Source organism: Natrix helvetica (assembly GCF_964273705.1).
Source record: "Natrix helvetica genome assembly, chromosome: 3".
Taxonomy (NCBI): Eukaryota; Metazoa; Chordata; class Lepidosauria; order Squamata; family Natricidae; genus Natrix; species Natrix helvetica.
The window spans coordinates 79,209,671-79,233,287 of NC_138549.1; the positions used below are offsets into that span (position 1 = coordinate 79,209,671).

The 23,617-nt window shown below is 37.2% G+C and overlaps 1 protein-coding gene across 6 annotated transcripts in view; it reads right to left on the reverse strand.

Annotated features, from left to right (window-relative positions):
• Positions 1-1,239: 1,239 nt before the first annotated feature.
• The window catches only part of NTNG1 (netrin G1), a 292,209-nt gene continuing 269,831 nt past the window's right edge, over positions 1,240-23,617 (reverse strand). For 3 of the 6 annotated variants that reach the window (XM_081949291.1, XM_081949292.1, XM_081949290.1), the window contains one exon: positions 1,241-2,684. In XM_081949291.1, the coding sequence (XP_081805417.1) occupies positions 2,449-2,684 (236 nt within the window). In that variant the 3' untranslated portion in view covers positions 1,241-2,448. Of the gene's footprint in view, positions 2,685-23,617 lie in introns of all 6 variants that reach the window. The other 3 variants (XM_081949293.1, XM_081949294.1, XM_081949289.1) reach the window with 2 other exon arrangements.

Consider the following 23,617-nt stretch of genomic DNA (forward strand, 5'->3'; position numbering starts at 1 on the left):
TTCTTACCCACAGAAACAGTTATTTCCACTTCCATTCACCCAAATTAATTCTTCTGCATGGACTCAATGTCTGTTGTTTCAAATAAAATGGCAAATAGAAAACCTCCTGGGTTGTGGCACCCTACACATTTTGGAAATATCTTTTGCAAACATTTCCAGTACTGTCAACCTCCCCCTCCCCCAAATTAGGCCAAACACTTTTTATGATCTTGGATAGTTAAGCCTTTTAAGTTCTTTTAAATGTTATTTGAAGGTGGTTTTTTTTTTACATTATTTATGTTGTGTCAATTATCCTAAGTTATTTCAGTTGGAGATGCAAAGTTTGGCTAAAGACTAACAGGCTCTTATACCTGAAACAGTTGCAGTTAACATTTGGAGTTGTAAGGTAAAGGTAAAGGTTCCTCTCGCACATATGTGCAAGTCGCTCCCGACTCCAGGGGCTGGTGCTCGTCTCCGTTTCAAAGCCAAAGAGCCAGCGCTGTCCGAAGACATCTCCATGGTCATTGGCTGGCATGATTAAATGCTGATGGTGCACAGAACAGTTACCTTCCCACCAAAGGTGGTCCCTATTTTTCTACTTGCATTTTTACATGCTTTCGAACTGCTAGGTTGGCAGAAGCTAGGACAAGTAAAGGGAATTCACTCCATTATACAGCGTTAGGGATTCAAACCGCTGAACTGCCGACCTTCTGATTGATAAGCTCAGGGTCTTAGCCACTGAGCCATCACATTCTTCTTGGTGCTCTAGTTAACCCTTAAAAAACAGTATATCTGGTATCATAATTTCATTCACTTAACCAATAACAGAAAGCTGAATTTTGACATTAAATGGTGATGCTGAATTTGGAATTTTGAGGGAGAGCTTCAACATAAAACATCTGAATTACCTGTGATGATAATACTGTGTTAAATCCTGGCCTTGATGAAAAGAGATTCGTGTTTTGCTCTAAAAAGGTAGCAGTTTTAGAAAATGTGGGAAGTTGCAGAAAGAAGCTAGAAGTATTGTTATGAAAATGGAAACTTACTTGCACAGTGTTTGACTTCTGCTCACAGACTTTAAAATGAATAGATGAGTTAAATTGAAATTATAATAATAAATATTTTGAAAATGCAATTTTCAGAATACTGTAACATCCTATGAAGTGCTGTGGGTTTTACTTTTCAGTTAGGACTGCAGTGTAACTTGAATTGATTGGAGTTTATCCAGTGAATGGTGACCTCAACAATTGATCTCATGTTGTTGTCACTCTTAATTAATCTCTGTAGACAGCATGAAGATCTGAGTTTTAACTTTTTGCTGTGCTTGCACAAGTCTGGACTGGAACTTCTTTGTCTTCTACCTGGTAAAATAATATCAAGAAACTGCAGTACTAATCCCCGGAAATAGTTTATGCAGGAATTTTTATTCTCTTAAATCTTCCAGTGTTAAAGCAACAAGAAAACATTTAGAATGTCCTTTGGTGGTATCTTATTACACTTGCTATAATATGTAAACTGATATTCTTTGATGCCAGCACGTTGCCCATACAGAGGAATCTCTGCACAATTAAATAAATTTAAAAAGAAAGGAAAAAAAAGAACGAACTAAAAATCATCTCTTCCCCCCCGCTCATCTGATTAGGATTAAAGTACATTACTCAATTGTTAACACAAATTGGCAAGAATACAAAAAATCTACGCTTTACGTTAGTCAAGAAAAATAACTTCATTTGATTACAAAAGGATAAATATACTTTCTTTTTGTCCTACTGCCACTCTTGTACAATAGGGGAGCCCTGTGTCGATAGGACACAGTGTTTCTAAGATATACAAGGATATGACCGGCTTGAGTTTTATTGAGTTGGGGCTGGTACACATGTGCATTACTAACATCAGACAAAGAGATCGTTCAACCAACAAAGGTTACAGAGCAACGTTCACTAAAGCACAGTTGGAAAGGGGGATTTAAGGGGTTGAAGCAAGCCAATATGGCAGCTTTGAAACAGATTTCCTTATACCCACAATGCACTGACAGCAAAGAATGCTTCTATTTGGTTGGTCCACACACTGGGAAGAGGTACGGTGGCGCACCAGTTTGAAAGAGCAAGTTTTTTTGTGTTGGTTTTTTTTTTTTTGTCTTTTCTGTTTTGGATTTCCATCCGGGGGTGGCTACCCAAGCCTTTTTTGAACCTGTGTAAGTGCCTGCAGCCGTTGTGTTGAGTAGTTGTAATAGTATTGGCAGCTGCCTCACTTAAGTGTCAGCCAAGAAGTAACAGTCTTGGTTGGTTGGGTTGTACATATGGCTTAGTTCAGTCAGGCCTTTTCTTTAGTCTATATATGTGTGAAAATTGTATAATTTCCCCCCTTATTTCGAAAATTCTTATTTGCATCTGTTTTTTCTTCTTCTTTCTTTTCTGGACACCTTTCTCTCAAAGCAGTCTGAAGCCGATGTCTCCCAAGCGGCGTAGCTTAAAATATAAAAAGCCCACTTAATCCCAATGGAGCAATTGGTGATAGTAGAAGTAGCAGGGTTTGTATTGATATTGCCTGTTGCCCTGAACTTCCGCTGCAGCCATCTGGATCCACATCACAATTCCGCTTCTCACACAGTACACCAGTATAGCCTTCTGGGCACTGGCAGCGTATATTGTTGTGGCACGTCCCTCCATTCTGGCAAATTTGAAGTTCATTGTCGCATACGTTTGCTGCAAGTTGGAGTGGGAAGGAAAGAGAAACACATAATCAACATAAGACAACTGGTTAAGGAACACAACGGCAATGTGAAAAGCACTGGCTGTTTTCCTGAAAAGGTATTTTAAGAAAGAGGAGCATTAGCTCTCCCATTACTGTGGCCATCATCAATACATATACTAAGGGTCCTAACATGGCAGCTATTAATTCTACTTTTGTATTCTTACTACCAAGGATGATACAAGTGCTCCTGTGATTTCCCCCCTCCCTAATAACCAATTTAAATACTGTGCACGTTGACTTGCAGCATCTTGATATGTGTGAGATCATATGTTGTGCCTTAGATCATAACCTACTTCCATGAAAAGTAGAGTCATAAATAAAATAAATCTCCTTTCGAACCATTTAAAGCAGCCATGTGTTTCTAAAGGCTCAGGCGGTTGCTCTGAAAGCATTCTGGCTTCTATACAGCCATCCACTTTGGCACCCGAAATAGATGGGAAGAGCTTTCAAAACATCCACACAGGGCTTGTAAAAGATAAGGTGGTTTTCATGAGTTGACGAGAGATGCTTTGTGGCAACTTTGGGAAGCAGGTTGTCTGAATGCCTTACTCAAGCCAATCTGTGCCACTGAAGGCACAGGTGTCATTATGGGACAAGGCAGTTTGCTTGCTTGGATACACTGACGATGTCAGACACATGTAGGGAAGCCATGATGGTTCCTAAATGGAAAATCGTTTTGATGGAAGGACTTGGCCCTTGTGAGTAGTAGAAAACGGCTACACTGGAACATCTAATTCTTTAGCCAAGCTGAGCATTTGGATAAGATCAGTCTTGCTGGGATCATTTTACTTTAGGCCACAGCTGGTGAATTCCAAATCTCAGCATTTTCCTTTTGTCAAAAATTACTTATGAAAAGTAGAAAGTCAGATAGAACTGTATCTATCCTTCTCCCTGACCTGCCAATTTTCCAGCTATGGAACATTAGCAGTTATCCTTTGAAGTGTTACAGCTTTGGAAAGTTGTATTAAATCTATTTCTGATTATATTGGCAAACTTTAAGAACTATCTGGGATGTTCAGAAATTATACCATCAATTTCACAAGAAAATATTTTTTTAAAAAACACACAATCCCAATCAGGTAATCTTGGGTTCAAGCGCATAGGTCTGTGTTTTCCGTATTGTGGTTATTGATACAAACAGTGCTTGAATCCTTTTGGATTAATATCTTTTTCATGCATTATAGGATTAACTTGGTCAGGATCAAAGTATTTTGCACCTCTTTGAGTGCCTGTGGAGGTACTGCTTCTGATTCTTTAGCCAGAGTCAAGTAGTTAGAAGCAACAAAGCCTCTCTATGCCATGATTATTACATTCACCATTAAAGCCAATATTTGCAGCAAGGAGCACAGAAACCAAGCACATAAAAATGCAGCGTCCTGCTGCTGAGAATAAATGAGAAATGAATCCGTCACACTGAGAAGTTTTTACATGTGGGAAAAATAAGCTAAAAGCATGAAGTGCAGCAAAGAAAGCATGTGTCCCGAGGAAGACTGGTGCAACCAAATATTGAAAGGGATAGCAAAGCTTTTTTCATAGATCACTTCTACATCTACAAATGCAGACGACGAATCAGACTCACAAAACTTTTATGAACCACTATTTGTAACAGATAGAAATTATCATTCATACAGAACTCGGTTGACCTATTTTAATATTCTTCCTTCCTTGTATTCCCACCTTATACATCCTCTGCCCACCTCACCTATCTTTTTAAAGACTTACTTACTTTACTTTTATTTAGATTTTTATATCGCCCCCTCTCCCCAAAGGGACTCGGGGCGGTGTACAGTCGGATAAAAACACATCAATAAATAGAAAATACAAACACAAAAAAGGAGGCAATAAGAAAACTGTACATATCGAAGCAAAGTAGTTAAAAAACAATATTTAAATAACCCTAAAAAATACCCGACACTGATATATTAGACTATACAAGCAACCCCGTGCTGACTGGCTTTTCTTTTCCAGGAGTGGATCTAACGCCAGTTACAAATCCCTCATGGAAAACCTGGGCTAAGTTTTTGCAATCTCTTGAAGGAGCTAGCATTGGGCAAAATAGAACAATAACAGACATTGCAAAGAATTTTCCAATATTAATATGTCTTTACTTGTACCTTCTACCTAGATGACCTCTGTCCAAAGACAAAATCTGATGAATGATTTTAAAAATGATGTACAAACTACCAAACATTCTTAAAGATAAAACTCCAGATTCATTAGTGGAATCCTCTGCTGTAATGTACACTCATGGCGATGCTTTACCGACGGAACATGGTATCCTATCTATCTAAAACTGCTGCTTAGATTACCAATGTAGCCATGTTTTTTGATGTCTGAATCCATTCCGAGACTAAATGGCAGAAAACTATTGTTGGACATTTTAAAACAATTGCTGAATGAACTGGGTTCTCGTTGTAGGAGACACGACAACATTTCATTTGAAGAAGACTTCTAATAAGATGCTTAGGGGCCATGGTATATATTACTATTTTCTTGAATTACAGAACCTGGTATATTCTATGTCCCTGATACATCAGAGAACTTAGTCATGATTCAGAATTATAGGAATATGCAAAATCCTCATCGTTTTTGATTTTATTTATAAATATATTTCAGGCTTGCTAAATATTCAGGGTAATTATCTGTAAGATAGCAAACATACCAATTTTAAATTAAATACTATTTGAAATGCAGTATGAAATGTAATATGGATTCAATTGTAAATCAAATTCTAACTCATTTAATCATAGTCAATGACCAGCGAAGTTAACATCTCAGAAACCATGGTCAAATACAACATAGATAGTATAACAATATTTTTTTTTTAAAGGTAAGACTTTAAAATTGGAGAAAGGAGAGAATTGAATAAAATGTAAAACAGACTACAAATTAAGATCAAACATAAACAGAATAAAATAGGAATTCAGTAAAAGGAAAAAAAAGATAAAAACGTCCAATCTTAGGAGGAAACAGTCGCCTCTCTCTGATTAGAGATTGGATTTTTGTTAGGAGGTGATAAGCATTTGTTTGTACATAATTTGAAGGACAGTTTTTTTCAGGGAATGGAGACCTAATATTGTTAATTTAGACCCCACCCATTAATGTTGGCTGTGGCATCCAGATCCATCTGCCATGTTATTTCAAAAACACTTGTTACTTTAATACACTGTAAACCTAGGGGCAGCAAAAAGTTGCCAGAAATAATACAGGTTAGTTGAGGTTTTTTCCCCCTTTCCACCTTGATGAAAAGCCATCAAGGAGAATTAATGAAGCTGTGAAGCCCCAAGAAAATGGGTCTGAGACAGTAAAAGACTCGGCAAATATGGATTCTCACCTCCAGTGAAATCAAACCAGTTTCTGTGTGGAACAAAGCATTTGAAGCACAAATGCTTAGAAGAGCGCTTGTAGAAATATAGTCTGAACAATGTACAAGGATTTTAAATAAATGCAGGTGGGTTCCTGTGCAATTCTCAGCATTACAGTTTCTAGCTTTGAAAAGTTGATGGTCTGCATTTTTCCCCATTCTGGAGTGAAAAAAAAATCCCAAATTGCTTTAGTGTTATTATTGGCTTTGGCAGAAAATAGTTTTGTTTCCACCAAGCTGCAGACCGGCAGTGGGATTCACTTACCTTCCCTACCGGTTTGCTAGTGTGAGCGCATTATCTTGCATGTTCACTTTGCTCTCATGTGCTCCGTCTGCACATGCGCAGTGATCACACATTACATCGGGGCGGATGGATGGAGCCTCCCACAGCCACTGCTAGCGGTTAGTTTGAACCAGAAAGAACTGGCTGGATACCACCTCTGCTCCAGAGGCTTGAAAAAGTACGCCAAAGATGAAGCTTGTTCAGTTTTATTATTTCCAATTTTCCATTGAAGTTTGTGGTGACTAGGTCTTCCCTAGAAATGCATTATTTTGGTCAAAGACTGACTTGTACAATTCTGCTAAAGCTACCTCCAGATGCTCTGAAGCCCTTTTTTTCTGGAAGAAAGTGTCCAACACACCTGGGATGATCACATTTTCCCACTCCTTACTAATCTGCTCTTCACCACATTCCTAAAGAAGTGTCCTCTTTCCACTTTTAATGGAAATTCCTTAAGAGCTGACAGCTTTAGCCTGAGTCATATTGGAAGCAAAAGAGATCGCACAACAGCAGTGCTTGAATGCGCTGGCAGTTGCCTCAAAAGCAGAGTCTTGGTGTCTGATGTTGCACTGACTTCTACAATTTTCTGCATGCAAATGAGTTGAATAATGATGCTCTTCCACTTCCTCTCCAGTATGCCGCGCCGTAATTAATGAGGGCAACCACCAGGCATCGCTGAAACATGTTCCTTCTTCATCACCTTTCTTTGTGATTCTTTTTGTGGTGCTAATGTATTTTTTATGACCCACTGACACAACACTGAAATGTATCTAGCATTTCGGATCTGCAAATGTCACAACGGCATATTAAGTTATAATAAATGCTGCTTGCTCAGAAAATAAGGCTGATGACTGCCATATGTCTGCATTTTAATGCAGCATCTACAATGTGCTTAATTGGGCAAATTTACATTGCAAGTAGCAACTGAGGGGTATAATACGCCATAAACAAATCTGACGAGGTTTCAAGCCTGACAAATTATTGCAAAAGCGATAGAATAAACAAATGTATAATAAGAAATCAGGCATGGATATTAATTATTTGTGAATCGCCACCACCAATGGAGGTCTGTTTCACATAAACATGTGCATTAGTCGATTACTCATAATTTGATGATTGGCGCCCAGTGCTGTGTCAACTAATATTGGAAGAAAGCTGCATTGAATGCAATAATATTTACACTCAGATAACTGCACTTAGCACTGCAACATTAATAGATTGCCTGCTCTGGTCTGACTTTATTTTTCTTGTGATATGAGAACTACATATCAGAAAGTACTGAAAATCCTTCTCTTCAAGTAGCTATTAAGTAATTTTGAAGACATGCTTCTGTGGCTTAATAACTGAGCATCCATTTCCATTTAAAGCCGCAGTCTGATTAATCATTATTATTCTTCATAATAAACTCCTAAGTAAGTTTGTGAAAGACTGCGCTGTAGTATTCTGATTCATGTTTTGGATGTCTGATTTACAGCTGAGTGTTCATTTCATTTGGCTTGAACCTCAGAGGTTTTCCAAAATATGTAGCTTAAAGAGAAGAGAACAGGTTTGAAAACAGCAACCACATCTGTATTGTTAATATTAGTTATTAATAATAAATGAATAATAAATAATAAATGAATGAATGATAAACCAATGGCTAATTAAATACTTCTCTTAACTCCTGATGTGTTCTTATTTATCTTTGGATCTTGAATGCAAATTGGGGTATTTTCACGTTTGCCAGTTTTTATATATATATATAATTTAGTTTCAGCTTATTTTTATTTGTAAATCTTTTGACTTCTGTGCCTGTGGATTTAAAGGCATTCTCTACCATACATTAATGTAGCATTTTATCAAAATATAATCTAAGCTCCGCCTTAATCATTCATGCCAATATATTTGACCTTCAATAAGGGAAAAATAATATGTTTTGTGATACTGCCATATAAAACTCATCATAAAAGTGTCAATGGCACCTTAATCCAGTGTATGATGTGCAATTAAGTTTAAGTTGGAATGTACAAATTGCAGTGGTTTTTTAGGATAACATATCTACATCACACTGATAACTGTAGATTTGTTTTTACTGAGATGTATTAAGGGAACTTTCTATTTTTATTTTTCATTATAGCTGAAAAACATAAACATAGATGCTAATTATATCCACTTTTTCACAAAAACATTAATATTAAATGCTAGTGGTCTATGCAGTTTCTTAAATTTCTACCCAGTCTGAAAATTTACCAATGTCTTAGAAATATATACTTCTCCCTAGACCTCTAGGGGATTGCATAGCTACAAAGGCAAGAAAACACTTTTCTTTCCTATCACCTAGCATGAACTTAATGCATTTTATGCCTTTTTATCAGTTATTGACATTTTGGATGAAAGGTTCTACTATTTTGAAAAGGAAATGTCAATGTGGAAATATAAACAATATATTTTCATTCTGGTTTTACCTTTGATGTTTGAATGAAAGTCATCAACTAAAAAAAAAGAGAAGAATCTCACAATTGCTAATGGAAAAAAAACATCATTTTGGTTAAAAGAAACAGATTTTCTCATTAAAAAAAAACCCCTGAAAAAATTAAAAAGAAATTAAAAAGAAGTAGAAAGCTATCTTGAATTTAAATGCCACAGCTGGAAGTGATTATTATTTCCAACCAACACCTTCTTTTTGATAGCTTACCTTGACATAGCTAGATAATAAGTTTGGCAATGCAAGAAACCTCGCGTTAACAATTCCATTAAGCAGAAGTTTTACAGATTTCCATCTGCGTACAAGTGAGAGCTTGCTATTGATCAAACTGCTACTTCGATTAAGATAGATTAGAATTGATAAAACAAAACTGAGACAGAAATCTTGTGTACTATTTCCCTCTGATCTGGGCCAGTGTAGGCTCTATTCGTAGAGCATATGTGAGAATAGATGATACTGATAGATGATAACTAACATTATCCCAGAAGGCCATCAATTAGAGCTGGACCAGTTCAGTCCATATCTCCATTGCATATCTGTGTTCCCAAAAAATTGCAGCCTATGTCTGATTGCAAATTGTTTTAGAAAGAAACCTGAACCAAAGATCGTGTTTATAGACAAAATGTTTTGATATGTCCTGTTAAAGGTTTGTTCATGGTTGCATTTTTTTTTGCTTTGCTTTTTTAAAACAGGTAATTGCTATTCAAGGACTGTCTGCTGTGATAAATGCTAATGCAAAATCCCTGAAAGGAACGGTGCACTCCACTGTTTATGGGGAATTTGTAACCCCATGACAATAATTTCAGTGTATGATGAAAGTTCAGATCTGGTTAGATTTCAAAATGCAAAATTGACTCAAATCATTACGCATCCTTCTGACAAATAAAACAGCGAGACCTTCTTTATTGCATTTGTAATATGGAGTAGCAGCTCTTTCCAAAGACTCGTCTGTTATTATACTGTTCAGTTATGCTTTGTGGCTAACCCAATACTTAACCTGTTTAAAATATTCTTGACATTACAGATGGCTTTGAATCCAAAGCAGAAATGATGAGAAATTTCTCGAGTTTTTCTGACTCCCCAAATGGGTGCTAACAAGAAAATGAATGATCTACAGCTCTTTTCAACTAAGCAATAATAAAGTACTGGACACTTCTGTGGGTCAAGCTCTTCATAGATGCTAAAATCATCATCATCATCATCATCATCATCATCATCACCACCACCTGCAGTTGTGAATACCTTTCATTTTCTAATTAATGACTGTATTATTGACAGAAAAAAGGCATATGCTGGAGTAAAAACATCTTCTTTTCAAGATCTTGAGAAGTGAGAACTGATAGGAATGGTGAACCAACTGAAGGAACATGCCAGAATTCTCCATTTTTGCTTCAAATTACATACCAGAGATCTATAAAATGATGTACGCCAGTGATTTTTTGTGCTTATGCAAAGAACATTATTTTGAACACAAGGAACACATTAAAACTGATGTATCAATCACCATAAATCTCTACATCATAGTACTGATGCAAACTGACTGCTAGATTGACTTCAGTAGAAAAGAATAGAATAGAGTAAGAGAGTTGGAAGGGGCCTTGGAGGTCTTCTAGTCCAACACGCGGCTTAGGCAGGAAACCCTATACCATTTCAGACAAATGGTTATCCAAGCTCTTCTTAAAAACTTCCAGTGTTGGAGCATTTGCAACTTCTGGAGGCAAGTTGTTCCACTGATTAATTGTTCTAACTGTCAGGAAATTTCTCCTTAGTTCTAAGTTGCTTCTCTCTTTGATTAGTTTCCACCCATTGCTTCTTGTCCTACCCTCAGGTGCTTTGGAGAATAGTTTGACTCCCTCTTCTTTGTGGCAACCCCTGAGATATTGGAACACTGCTATCATGTCTCCCCTAGTCCTTCTTTTCATCAAATTAGACATCCCCAGTTCCAGCAACCATTCTTTATATGTTTTAGCCTTCAGTCCCCTAATCATCTTTGTCGCTCTTCTCTGCATGCTTTCTAGAGTTCAACAACTTTTTTACATTGTGGCGACAAAAGCTGGATGCAGTATTTCAAGCGTGGTCTTACCAAGGCATTACAAAGTGGTATTTATTAACACTTCATGTGATCTTGAATCTATCCCTCTGTTTATGCAGCCTAGAACTGTGTTGGCTTTTTTGACAGCTGCAGCTGGCTCATATTTAAATGATTCTCCACTAGGACTCTAAGATCCCTCTCATAGTTACTACTATTGAGCAAGGTACCACATATACTGTACTGTAGGGATGACAAAAGGATACAAAACAGTGGTGGGTTGCAGGTGGTACGCCCCGGTACGGGCATACCGGAGCCTGCCCAGAGCACCCAATATCGTTTCAGTAGGGCCAGCTGCTAGCTGCCTGCAGAGCGTACAACCATAGAGCGTGCGCCCAGAGCAGCCACTGCCGAAAGATTTGGGTTGGAAGCCACAGAAAAAGCTAGGCTGGGATGGCGGTGGCGGCGGTGGCGGAGGTGCCCTGGCTCCGTAATGAGAGCTGGGCCATGCATCATGAGGCTGGGAGGTGAGTGAGCAAGAGTGGAACAGCCGCTCACGCAACCCCCCTCTCCAGCCATGCAGAGCGCCATTCACTGGCATTTGGAAGGTGCCAAGCCACTGGAGCTGGTCGGCAGCAAACAGGCGCTCATGCCGCTTGGCAATACCCCTAGGTCTGTGAATGGTGCTGTGCCCGGCTTCAAAGGGGGTTTGCTGCTCGTGAGCGTGGTTGCTTCATGGCTGTTAGGTTGCACTGCTGCGACAGTGCAACACAGCCATTTGCCCATGAGGCTGTGCCCGGCTCTTTGGGAGCCCGCTCGCAAGAAAGCAGCCACCCAGCAACCCCCCCTTTAGCTGGGCACAGCGCTGCTCACCAACCTAGCGGTATCCCGAAGGCGCCAAGCAACGCGATCACCTTTGCCTCACCCCAGGTTCCCGCGGCTTGGCACCTTCGGGATACTGCTAGGTTGGTGAGCGGCGCTCTGCCTGGCCGGAGGTGGGGGTTTTTCCAGGGGGCTTATATGCGGGGGTGGTGGTTATATTTTTGCCCAGAAAAATGTGGCATGGCTGTATTATGAGGACATGTTGTATTTTTGGGGAAACACGGTACATGCTTTGAATCAGAACATTTAACAAATCCATAAGGGAACATTTCTTACTTGATTTCATAATTAACATGGCAGTATAATATTACTTGTCCTAATACAGAGAATGGGGAATAAGCAATTTAACCAATGTAAGCTCTGATTTAATTGTTCATTATCCTAGGAAGACGTTATTTAAATCTGAGACCATTTCTTGATCTTATCATGGAAGAAAACCTCAGGGGCCAAAGAGTAATAAATTACTGGGTGGATCATAGCCCTATATCTTAAAAAGAAGGAAATTATGCTGGTGAATTTACTTATCAATATTTTTCTAGGGCTTATATGGCTGTTTTGGTATCCTTGACTTTTAATTTTGTTCCTAAACACATCATCTTTCATCAGATTTTTTTTTTAGTTTTCCACCCCTTTTAACATTAATTAACATATAGGAACAATAATGCTCTTAGTACCAAAAGGAAACTCAGAATAAAAACGTCCTTCAAATATCTTTCTGTAATAATTCTACAATTGAGTCATACAATTTATATGGGAATTTTAGTAAGTCTATTATGTTGTTAACTGCAACCTTTTCATATTTCTTAACATTTCTGTAAAGGTTTTGTCAGCTTCTTGTTCTGTGCAAAATCAATTTATCAAATTATAGAATAAAAGCTCTTTTATATTAAATTTGAATGAAAAAGTTTCTATTCTCACACTGTAGTAAGTCGTAAAAGATAGAAATGTTATGTACATATGATTAACTCTACACTTTTAGTAAACCACAAAAGCAATTTATAACTCTCAAAACAAATAATTATTTATAGAGTATCTTGATAAAAAGATATTTTACAGAATGTAATACAAGTTACATGCTGAAAAAGTGAAAACAATGAACTAAGACCAGTGAACTTTTAAATAAACATCAGCATAGAATTCTTTAATAATAATAATAATAATAATAATAATAATAATAATAATAATAATAATAATAATAATAATAATAATTCGAGTCTGAAGATTCATGAGTAATTCAATGGCAGTGCACTTATAAATAATACTGTCAATCATTCAGTTGATCAAACAAGTAAATTATATTTAAAATAAACAATCAGAAAAACATTCCTTCATTCCTGCAAAATAAATGTGAACTTGAAAATAAAAGCTCCTTTTACCTTGATCTACTTAGAAAGTAAACTTTAATAAATTCAGGGAGGTTATTCCCCGAACAAATTTTCACGGTACTGTGGCTTGAAACAATTAATAATTGTTTAACTGAATTTACGAAATCCAGTGGATTGTTTTCAAATCATTGTTCATTGAAAGCATTTATCATACTGAAAGTATTTCTTTGAAGCTATATTAGTGCTCCAGTAAATAAATACTTTTTCTAAAACTTATCTGGCTTTTAGAAATCAAGTAATATATTTTTTTCTGATTAAGTTACTCCTGATCAGGCTGAACAGGGCTTCATCATCCCTCTTAAATCCAATAGATTTTGTGTTGTTATAACCCCAGGAGTTCTAAATGACTTTCCATTTTCTTATTTAGATATTTTTTGTGCAATGAATCTAACCTGCAGCTTTGAAAACACAATTCTTCCTGGTTAGTGGAAGAGGTATACATAAATCTCATGCTACTTGGGGACAAGGAAATTAAAATTACCACCATCCCTGCCGATTCTTATGCCCCCATAAAAATTACGATGACATATAGACAATTTCTGTGATATGTAACTGCAAAAACACACATTTCTATGGATATTGGAAGAACCAAAGCAAACCAAAAAACCTCCCACAATATACTGAAACAATGTAAGGGAGAAAGAAATAGATTTCAACATAGCACAAAAGAATGATTTTCTGTGTTATCCAGACATTGTTCTGGCAAGAATGATTAGAGGATGACAAGAAATTGCTATCTAAAATGGCGGAAATTGAAAACAAATCCAGGATTAGTTATTTAAGAATTACTATTGTTTCAGAGGGAATGGAGTCTTTACAGGGGGAAAATGGTTAAGAGCTTGTAAAATTTGATTTAGATCAAACACTTTCAGGGAGAAAATTATTAGGGATGAGGAAAAAAATTCTCAACTTTAACTTTGCCATAAACCTTTATTATTGCCTTAGACTGTAAGTCAGTCCATTATTAAAGTCCAAAGGATGCTTTAGTAACCCGAGGGACACAATCAAAGTTGAGAAGTCTAGAGAAAGCAGTCAATGTGAAAATCAATTTTAAAGACATGAAGCTAGTAATAAGAAGCAGAATCAGCTCGGCATGTTTAGTTTACAGATAAGAAAATGAAAATGAAGGGGAAAATCAGAATGTTTAAATAGGATGCCCATAATAAAGAGCAAATGTTTTCCTGTGTAGTAAAATCTTTAAAATGCTTACAATTTCAAAATAATATAAGGAACAAAAGGTATTCATGAGTAGCGGTGTATAGAAATAGTTCTGTGTATAGTGCTATGGATAGAAACATTCCAGAAGTATTTCAGAACTCTTTGGGTAGCTTCTGACATTAGGTTTAAGAGCAGGATTAAATAATAGCAATAGAAATAGAAATAAAATTTAGATTTATATGCTGCCACATTGTGCTTTATAGCACTCTCTGGGCAAATTATTGCCCCCAACAATTTGGGTCCTCATTTTACTGACTTTGGAAAGATGAAAGATTGAGTCAAGCTTGAGCTCCATCAGGATCAAACAGGCTGTTTCCTAGATTTTGCCTCCAATACTACAATCTAACCACTGCGCGACCATGGCTCCTATATAACAGTCTCTCTCTCTCTCTCTCTCTCTCTCTCTCTCTCTCTCTCTCTCTCTCTCTCTCTCTCTCCCTCCCTCCCTCCCTCCCTCCCTCCCTCCCTCCCTCCCTCTCTTCAGTAACTTCAATTAAGTCCCAATGCAAGAATTCAATAGGGAAGACGATTGCACTATCCCATTAGCATGAACTCAGTAGACTGAGATACATAACACTTTGAAAGTCTTATTATTGGCTTGAATTTCAACTAGGCCTGATGTATTTCAATAATATCTGAACATGTGATGCAGCCGTATGCCATGCAATCTGGTCTTATTCATTAACACTGGAACATGAGAATCCAGTTCCAAAGACAGAACAGTACATGCGTGACTAAACATGTATCAGGCAATGCCGGTTCTCCCTACTGATTGAGTGGCTTCTGCTTTTGAGTCCTAATACCATTCCTGCTTTCAATCATTTGGATATTGCTTGATCTTTGAGTACTAGATGAACAATATGTGCTGAGATAGTGGAATGTGGATTAGATCAACACAACTTCTTCTGATTTGTAAGGGAAAATATAAATAATCCTGGAGCAGTATTCAAAGAATCCTACAGTGCACAGTGATCTAGTGGTTACTGCAGAGCAAGATGTGTTTTCTTATTGCTACTAAATTAGGGATGTGCACTTTTTAAATATAGGGATGCGGTGGCTCAGTGGCTAAGATGCTGAGCTTGTCGATCAGAAAGGTCAGCAGTTTGAATCCCTAGCGCCACGTAATGGAGTGAGCTCCCATTACTTGTCCTAGCTTCTGCCAAACTAGCAGTTCGAAAGCACATAAAAAATGCAAGTAAAAAATAGGAACCACCTTTGGTGGGAAGGTAACAGCATTCTGTGTGCCTTCGGTGTTTAGTCATGCCAGCCACATGACCACCGAGACAGTGCTGGCTTTTCGGCTTTGAAACGGAGATGAGCACCGCCCCCTAGAGTCAGGAGCGACTAACACACATGTGCAAGGGGAACCTTTACCTTTATCTTTTTACACTTTTTTAGAAAAATAATTATGGCTTTGTTAAAGGAATACATCTATCTAATACTATTTCTCGGAAACTGTATACTACCTTAAATGAAATTTAAACCTGCTGAAATATACATACTTATGCTTTACTTATTTTAATAAGTCAATTCAATCGATCCACCAAACGACTTGAGTCTCCTCTAAAAAATTGTGTATCAACATTCTAAAAAAAATTATGGAAACAATTATTCCACATCTGAGTTGCAAAAGGATACTTTTTTAGACCTCTACTTGCACACAATGAGAAATGCCTTACATTGTTTTCTGTCTTAATCATGTGAAATGGAATTTTAATTACCACTTCTCTATTGTTATACAGAAAAGGAGATTTCAAGTTAATTCTATCTTTTCATGTTGCTGTGATTTTGATTCGGAAAAAGTGAGCACCTCTGGATTTGTTTTTGACACTTTGGACAAAATTCTATTCCATTCGTAGTTGGAAATTACTTTTTTTTTTAAATGCCTAGAATGTAGCTTACAACAATGTAAAAGTGAAAAAGGAAATGTGAATAGAATTTCAACTGCAGTATTGTGAGTAGGATTTTTTTCAACACCACTGAATTAAATTAAATAGGATGTCCATGTTTGCTTTTTATTTTAGAAGGAAAACGTAACTGAACATAGTATAATCCACTTCCAAAGATAGAAAAATAAATGCATGCGTATGTCTAAGCATGCATCAGATGATGCTTGTTCTCTCTGTTGATTGGGTGACCTCAACATTTTTGGGTTTTTGTTTGATCATTTTCAATATTAGTTTTGCTTCCAGAACAACATAACTAATATGCACATAGATTTGAAATTAAAAAACAAAAACAAAATACAAATTACATTATGAATAAAGTAATAAAATAAAAAACAAAACATGGTTTTTTTCCTTCAAGGTATACATGGCTTAGAACTCATGGCATCATAAATAGGAATGACGTCCTCTCTAAGATCTAATCAAGGATAGGTAATCTGGAACTCTCCAGATAAACTGGATGAAAATGGAATGCCAAAATATTTGGTAACATCAAACATCAAATAGCCTTTTCTTGCACGAAAACAACAAATACAGGAACAGATATATAGTGTGAGCTGGTATAAAAACGGGAAATTAAATGCAATGAACTTGTAATAGAGCAATGTAGAAGTATAATTGTGCTACTCTAAAATTCTTTTATTGAACTGCTTAGATTTAAACCATGGAAAGAGAGCTCTCAAGGCCCAGATCTGTCCAACAGTTCTTAATTCATGTCATAGATTAACATGTAAATTAACATTAACATGGACCGCACTTGAAAAATGTCCAGAAAATTCAGCTGCTGCAGAATGATGCAGTGAGGACAGGTAGGCAGCAATGGGTTTTATATTTTGTTACCACCGGTTTGCCCCGTGCACGGACGCTCGCTTCGCAGGTGCACACATACCACTTCTGCGTATGTGCCTGGCTTCGAAAACGTGCTAAATAGGACAGCATAGAGTCGGGGCAGCCCCACCCATGATTTCTGCTACTGGTCCGAACTTGCTGAATACCACCTCTCCTAGTAGGTATGTTCCTAATGCTCCCTAAACTGCATTGGCTTATGGGTCAAATTCAAAGTGCTGGTTTCAGCCTTTAAAGCCCCTCATGGCATGACTATCGGAGGGACTACCCCTCCCCGGTTATTTCGGCCCGCCCGATTAGACCCGATAGAGAATGCATGGTGAGGATACCATCAGCTGGGACCTGCATTTGCATTTGATGAGATGGGAAGCTATACCAATTTCATAAATAAATAAATAAAATAAACTTTTACAAATGAATAAAGGAATATACAGGTAATCCTCGATTGTACAACTACAATTGAGCCCACAATTTATGTGGCTTAGAGAGACATTCGTTAAGTGAGTTTTGCCACATCTTACAACTTTCTTGCCGCAGTTGTTACGTGAATCACTGCAGTTGTTAAGTGAATCTGGCTTCCCTGTTGACCTTGCTTGCCAGAAGGTTGCAAAAAGTGATCACATGACTCCAGGACACTGCAACTGTTATGAGTCAGTTGCCAAGCATGTGGATTTTGATCACGTGACTGCTGCAATGGTTCGTAAGTGTGAAAAATGGTCATAAGTCGCTTTTTTCGGTGCTGTTGCAACTTTGAATGGTCACTAAATAAACTGTTAAGTATTACTTGTACAATGTTTCAAGTTTTCCACTTGTTTCCACTTTCTATAAAAATAAGAACTTCCATAGATACTAACATATGCTTCCCTTTACATAATTTATAATAAGCTGCTAAATACATTGGGGTCAGTATGTGTGCTTCCTTGCGTGTGATTCCTATTAAAGATGCTGAACAATGACTGTGATAATATGTATTATGGTGTCACTGACCTGCACAGCTTAGGAAAGGACTTAATCATGGAAATCTTGAAGTCTAGCAAATGTGTACTGAGCAGACAAGCTCTCCCATTTAAATAAACGAAAATATCAGCTTTTCTCTATAGATGTCTTTAATTATTGTTTTGCAGAATGTGACGATTACAGCATCAGAAGAACTCCAAACCTGTTTCTTTAGTACTTCTAGTATACAGTGGCACCCGGGTACTCATCATTAATTGGTTCTGAGAGACACAATGAGTATCTAAAAGGATGAGTACCACACAATTTTTCCCCATAAGGAATAATGTAGTGAGTCACAAGGCAGCTGAGACCAACAGGTTCTAGCTTGTGCATTTAGTACTAAACGAACTATGAATACCAGGACAAAAATTTCATGTCATATGTGTACAGTACCAAGTTCAATGAGTTTCAAAGCAGTTGAGTACCAAGGTATATGTGAATGTCTAAAGCAAATACTTTCAAAACTTTTGGTTAAGTCTGATAAAACACCAGCATTTGACATTTCATTTTTTTGGTTTAAACTGAACTAAAAATCAGAGGTGGTCACATTAGACATATAAGTAATAGATGAATCAACAAATAAACAGCTAAACTGAATAATTAAAAGCAATAAATAATAAAATATAACAAATAATGAAATACATCCTTAATGGCTTTCCCAACGAGGTGGAAAGATTTATGCTGTGGCTATAAATTGTTAGGTTTGTGGAATTAGTTGAACCATTCGATGGTAATCATTTGATAAACATAAAATCTTAAATAAATTTATGAGGAAACTTGCTTCACTTTTAACAGCCTGCAACATCAAACTTCTCATAGGAATAGCTAATAGATTGAAATGAGAGATATAATAGGAATTCCATCTAGGATTGGCAACATGAATGTCCCATGATGTGTTGCTGTATCCCAAATAACATTTAATATTAATGGAAGAATGAATACCATTTGTTAATTTGGGCTAATCATCTATATTTTTTTTGCTTTTTTAATTGATGAATGAAACAGAAACCACATTATAGGAGAAGGGAGGTAGTCTTTCCCAGGCTGGTAGCAGTATCTAGTAACATATATGCCACAGATCCACAGAGATTATTATGAGAAATTGTATTATCGCAGCAGTCTTCCCAAAACAAATCTGGAGGTTTTTTTTTGGAGGGCCTACTGGATTGCTGCTTTGGCTAGGACAGTGGTTGGCAATCTTAAACACTCAAAGAGCCACAACTGGAAGCCTCCCCCCATTCAATTCTGAAGCTGATTGGAAGTCCGGTTCTCCCATCATAGTGTTTCCTCCTAGTGTGGTGTTCTTTTTCTTCTACCTGTCCTAACCAAAAGCTCTATCAATTGTGGAGCCGACTGGTGACAGGGAGCTGCAGCAGAGGGATGAAAGAGCCACATGTGGCTCTGGAGCGCAGGTTGCTGACCCCTGGGCTAGAGCTACCTAGTCAGTAAAAATGCAATTGACCAGCAAGTGGCAGCAAAAATGCAATGTATCTAGTAGGTTCCATTTAGGGTGAAAGGGCATACAAGAAGGAAGATAAGAATGGTTGCAATAGCCAAGTCAGAAATAAACCTGCAACTCAGCTTCTGCTATACAGTAATTACCTGTATGTGTAACACAATATGAGTTATTCTGTGCAACAGCATGTAAGGAATAAGATGTCAACTCCTAAGTCAACTCTTCAGTAAGAATATTAAGAGGATGCAATTTGATTTTATAAAGTTATAAAGTTGGCTATCGTGCTTGATATTTGGGGAAAAAAATACCTTGGCAGTTTTCTGGGTCCAAAAGTCAAACGATGGAAAAGTATATAATAAAAGTGTTTGCAGTTGGATGGATGATAGTCTGTTTTAGTCGAATAATAGAATGGTCCTGGATTCTACTCCTAGACAATAGTCTATTCCTAGATAAATTGCACTGAATTCAATGTAACTCATATGGAGTGAACCACATAAAAAGTGTGCTTGTTGGACTTAATGAAATGGGCCTATCAATTGCCTATCAATCTTTCAAACAACCCTCTTATTCTCTTAAATCCAATCTTATTTCTTAGAGACAACACAGTCAAACTGTCTTCTTTTAACAGAGACCAGCTTTTTAAACCTCTCCCCCCTCTGCATACCTAAAGTTTTGGCAGAAGCATCTTTAAAGAGTAAAAGAAAAGTTCATTTTGAGATACTAAACTGGATTATCTGCCAAACTTACTACAGTGCAACATCTAATTAACAGAACACCCTGCTGAATCATCGCCTGCTGGCAGATTTCTTTTAATGAGAATGGAGTGTGTGTATTTCTGCTCTCAACCTGCTCTTCATATCAAAATCTATGCATCATTTTGTATATATGATAATGCGATACCAACTGGAGATCTGTGTTCGTTATCCCAACTGGGGGTAGAAGGACGAAATTGCTAGTTTGTACTTATATCTGGAACTGTTAGCATCTGATGCTCAAAAAAACCCAGTCTGTTTTTATATTCATGCAGCCAAATCTTCAATATTTTTATAGAGTGATAAGACACGGAGCTCATAGGATTTAAATGTAAAATGATAATAAGTTTGCAACCTTATTTTTTCTTGCATCTTGGCAACAATATTCCTCTAGGTATTGAAATAATCCTGAGAGAAGATAGTAAAGAGATCCAGATTGCAATTCACTGATTTCTAAACAGACCCGTGTTAAGGTTGCCTTGACAGTAACTTTCACATTAATTTCTCCCTCAGCTTCAATGTTTCCAATTGCTGAAATGTAAGATGCATGGTTTATTTTGAATGCACCTCTTAACATATTACACTTTGGACTACTTTTACCAGAAATTCAAATTAAACATGCCCGTGTTCCCTTGCATGATTTTGTTTTTCTTCAACAGGAGCTATGGGAAAGCACAAGTGTATTTCAGACATCATATTTAATTGAGTAGAAGATATTTTTTCCCCACTCTCTCCAATGATTTTCTTTGAAGTATATATGTTGTGAAAGAGAGAAAGAATGAAAGGGGAGAACATTTCATAGTTTCAGAATAGAAACAGACATGTTTTAAAGGAAGAAGATATGTCTGCCTTATTGAAATGAAGGAATTAGAAAAATATGGTTGGAGTACATCAATGGAGATCATCATCTTTGGTCCCTGGCCTTGACATACAGTTTTTGTCTCTTCATTCTTAGTGAAGTAGCAACAAAGACAACAGCTTCTTGCTCTTTCCTGTTTCAATGCAAGCAGTCATCCTTTCTTTCCCTTCCAGCCATGTTTTTTCATTCTCCCTATCTCCATCTCAGTTTCTCCAACCCCCTTTCATCTCCTCTTCCTCCCTGTCAGTGTATGAGCGTTCATGACTTAGCAGAGACATGGTAACAAGCTCAGCCAATGAAGAGACATGGCATCTGGGTGAGCCAATGAGGGTGTTTGGAAACTGAAACAGTATTTGCTGTGTGAGCAACAAGGAGACAGCAAGGAGCCTAGGCGTGGCTTAGTTCAACTGTTCTGTGCTAAAGCTCTGAGTCTGTGCTGAGCTCTAAACTAGTCTGCTGCTCTGAACCGTTCTCTCTCTCTGCCTGTGTTTCTTTGTATTTACTACCACTCTGGAAAACCTGCTTTTGGTATTGTATATTTACTTCAGTTGTTATATTATATACAAAGAGAAGTTAATGAATCCTGCTGAATCAGTTACCTGTGTGTGTGTGTTTTTAGATGTGATTGCTGCAACAAACTCTGACACTCCCCTTCGCTCTCCAGTGTGAAAAGGAGAAGATGCCTCTGTTTCTGCCTGAGAAAGGTTTGTGTGTGGAGATGCAGATGTGAACTTCATTCATTTTAGAAGGAGGATGCTTCATTTTACAGTCAAATAACCGCAATCAGCAGTTATTAAACTCAATTGCCGTATTTTTCAGAGTATAAGATGATCCGAAGTATAAGGCACACCTAGATTTTGGGGAGGAAAACAACTGCCTCCCAGCAATTTGCCTCCTTGTAAGAAACAGTACAGACAATATACACTGTTTGTAGTGTTATATTTCAGACTATACTTGTACAGATGCTGTTAAAATTGATGTGCTTTCTGGAAGTATAGTTATTCTCTGCTATTTAAAAGTATAGCACTTTTTAAAACAATAGCATGGGGCCTCTTTAGATCAAGCATTTATTTTAAAAAGCTTCTTCATTTTGTTGTCTAGAATAATAATATTATTTATTAAAAATAAATAATTAAACTTATTTTTTAAAAATAAGTCTAATAATTTGAACATTCTATAGGCATTTATAGTTGTTGACTTACCGCCTTGCAGAAAACAGCCTGATTAGTACAAGAAAAAAAAAATCTGCCTCCCAGCAATTTGCCACATGGAGCAAACAGCAAGTTTCACTTTCAATTTCTCCCGAGGCTGCTGGGATTGCTATATCTCCGCAAGTCCCATTTGTTGCAAAGAGGTAAATTGCTGGAAGGCAGAGGCCAAAGGGTTGGGGCCGGTGAGTGGGTGGGGCTACATTCTGTGTGTACGACGCACCCAAATTTTCACCCTCTTTTAGGGGGGAAAAGGTGCGTCTTATACTCTGAAAAATACAATAATATTAATTTATGTTCTGGCCCTGGCCTTTTTTGAAGCATGGAATCAAATCGATGGGTGTCCATGCAAAATCTCCAAATGGGTTGCAGTTGGAATTTTCAACCCTTGGTGGACAAATGGGGAATTTGTTCACTAGTCCAACTCTTGCATTTGCTTCCTTCCAGTTTTGGTTGAGGGAAGAAATAATCACATTTGAGATTCTATTTCTTTAAGACAAATAACGTAAAATTCTTTTGCAAGATTTATTTTGCTGTTATTAACTCCTTCCCCATCAAGACTCTAAATAGTATTGAGGAGCAGAAGTCCAAGGGTGGCCATAAAGAGGACTCTATGGTCATCCTTGCTCTAATTCATTTCATTTTTATTTTTTTACCATTCTGCCTACCCCAGTCCTTATCAAGCAGTACAGTGATTAAAAAAAACTGGCATTAAATGTAAATACCATATTAAAAGAACATTTGCTTTGCTGAATCACAATAAGCATGGCCAAATTCAAAGAAAAAAATCAAATATTTTCCAGAGAAAGAAAATCAAAGTCCCCTTTATCTCTCTCCTGTGCCGCTTTAAAATTCTCCTGCTGAATTTTCTCATAATAATTTAATTTAAACATCCTACTTTTATTTAATATTCTTGTACATTAATTTATTTGCCAGTCATGGTTCTGGATTCATACATGCCATTATATTTTTGTCATCTGTCCTAAGCTAATGAGTGAACTAATGAATTCAAGCTCAGTTTATAGGTAAAGAATGTTTTCAGTGGGCAGGGAAAGATTTTCAAAGAACATTCTCACCTGTCATTCTACAGTAGCTTTGGGCCTGGTTGCATGTGCTCAAATGATCAATGAATAATTCATTTCCATTAATGACATGATAAGCTTTCTCTACAGTTGATCTGCAGTCAAACACAGATTAAA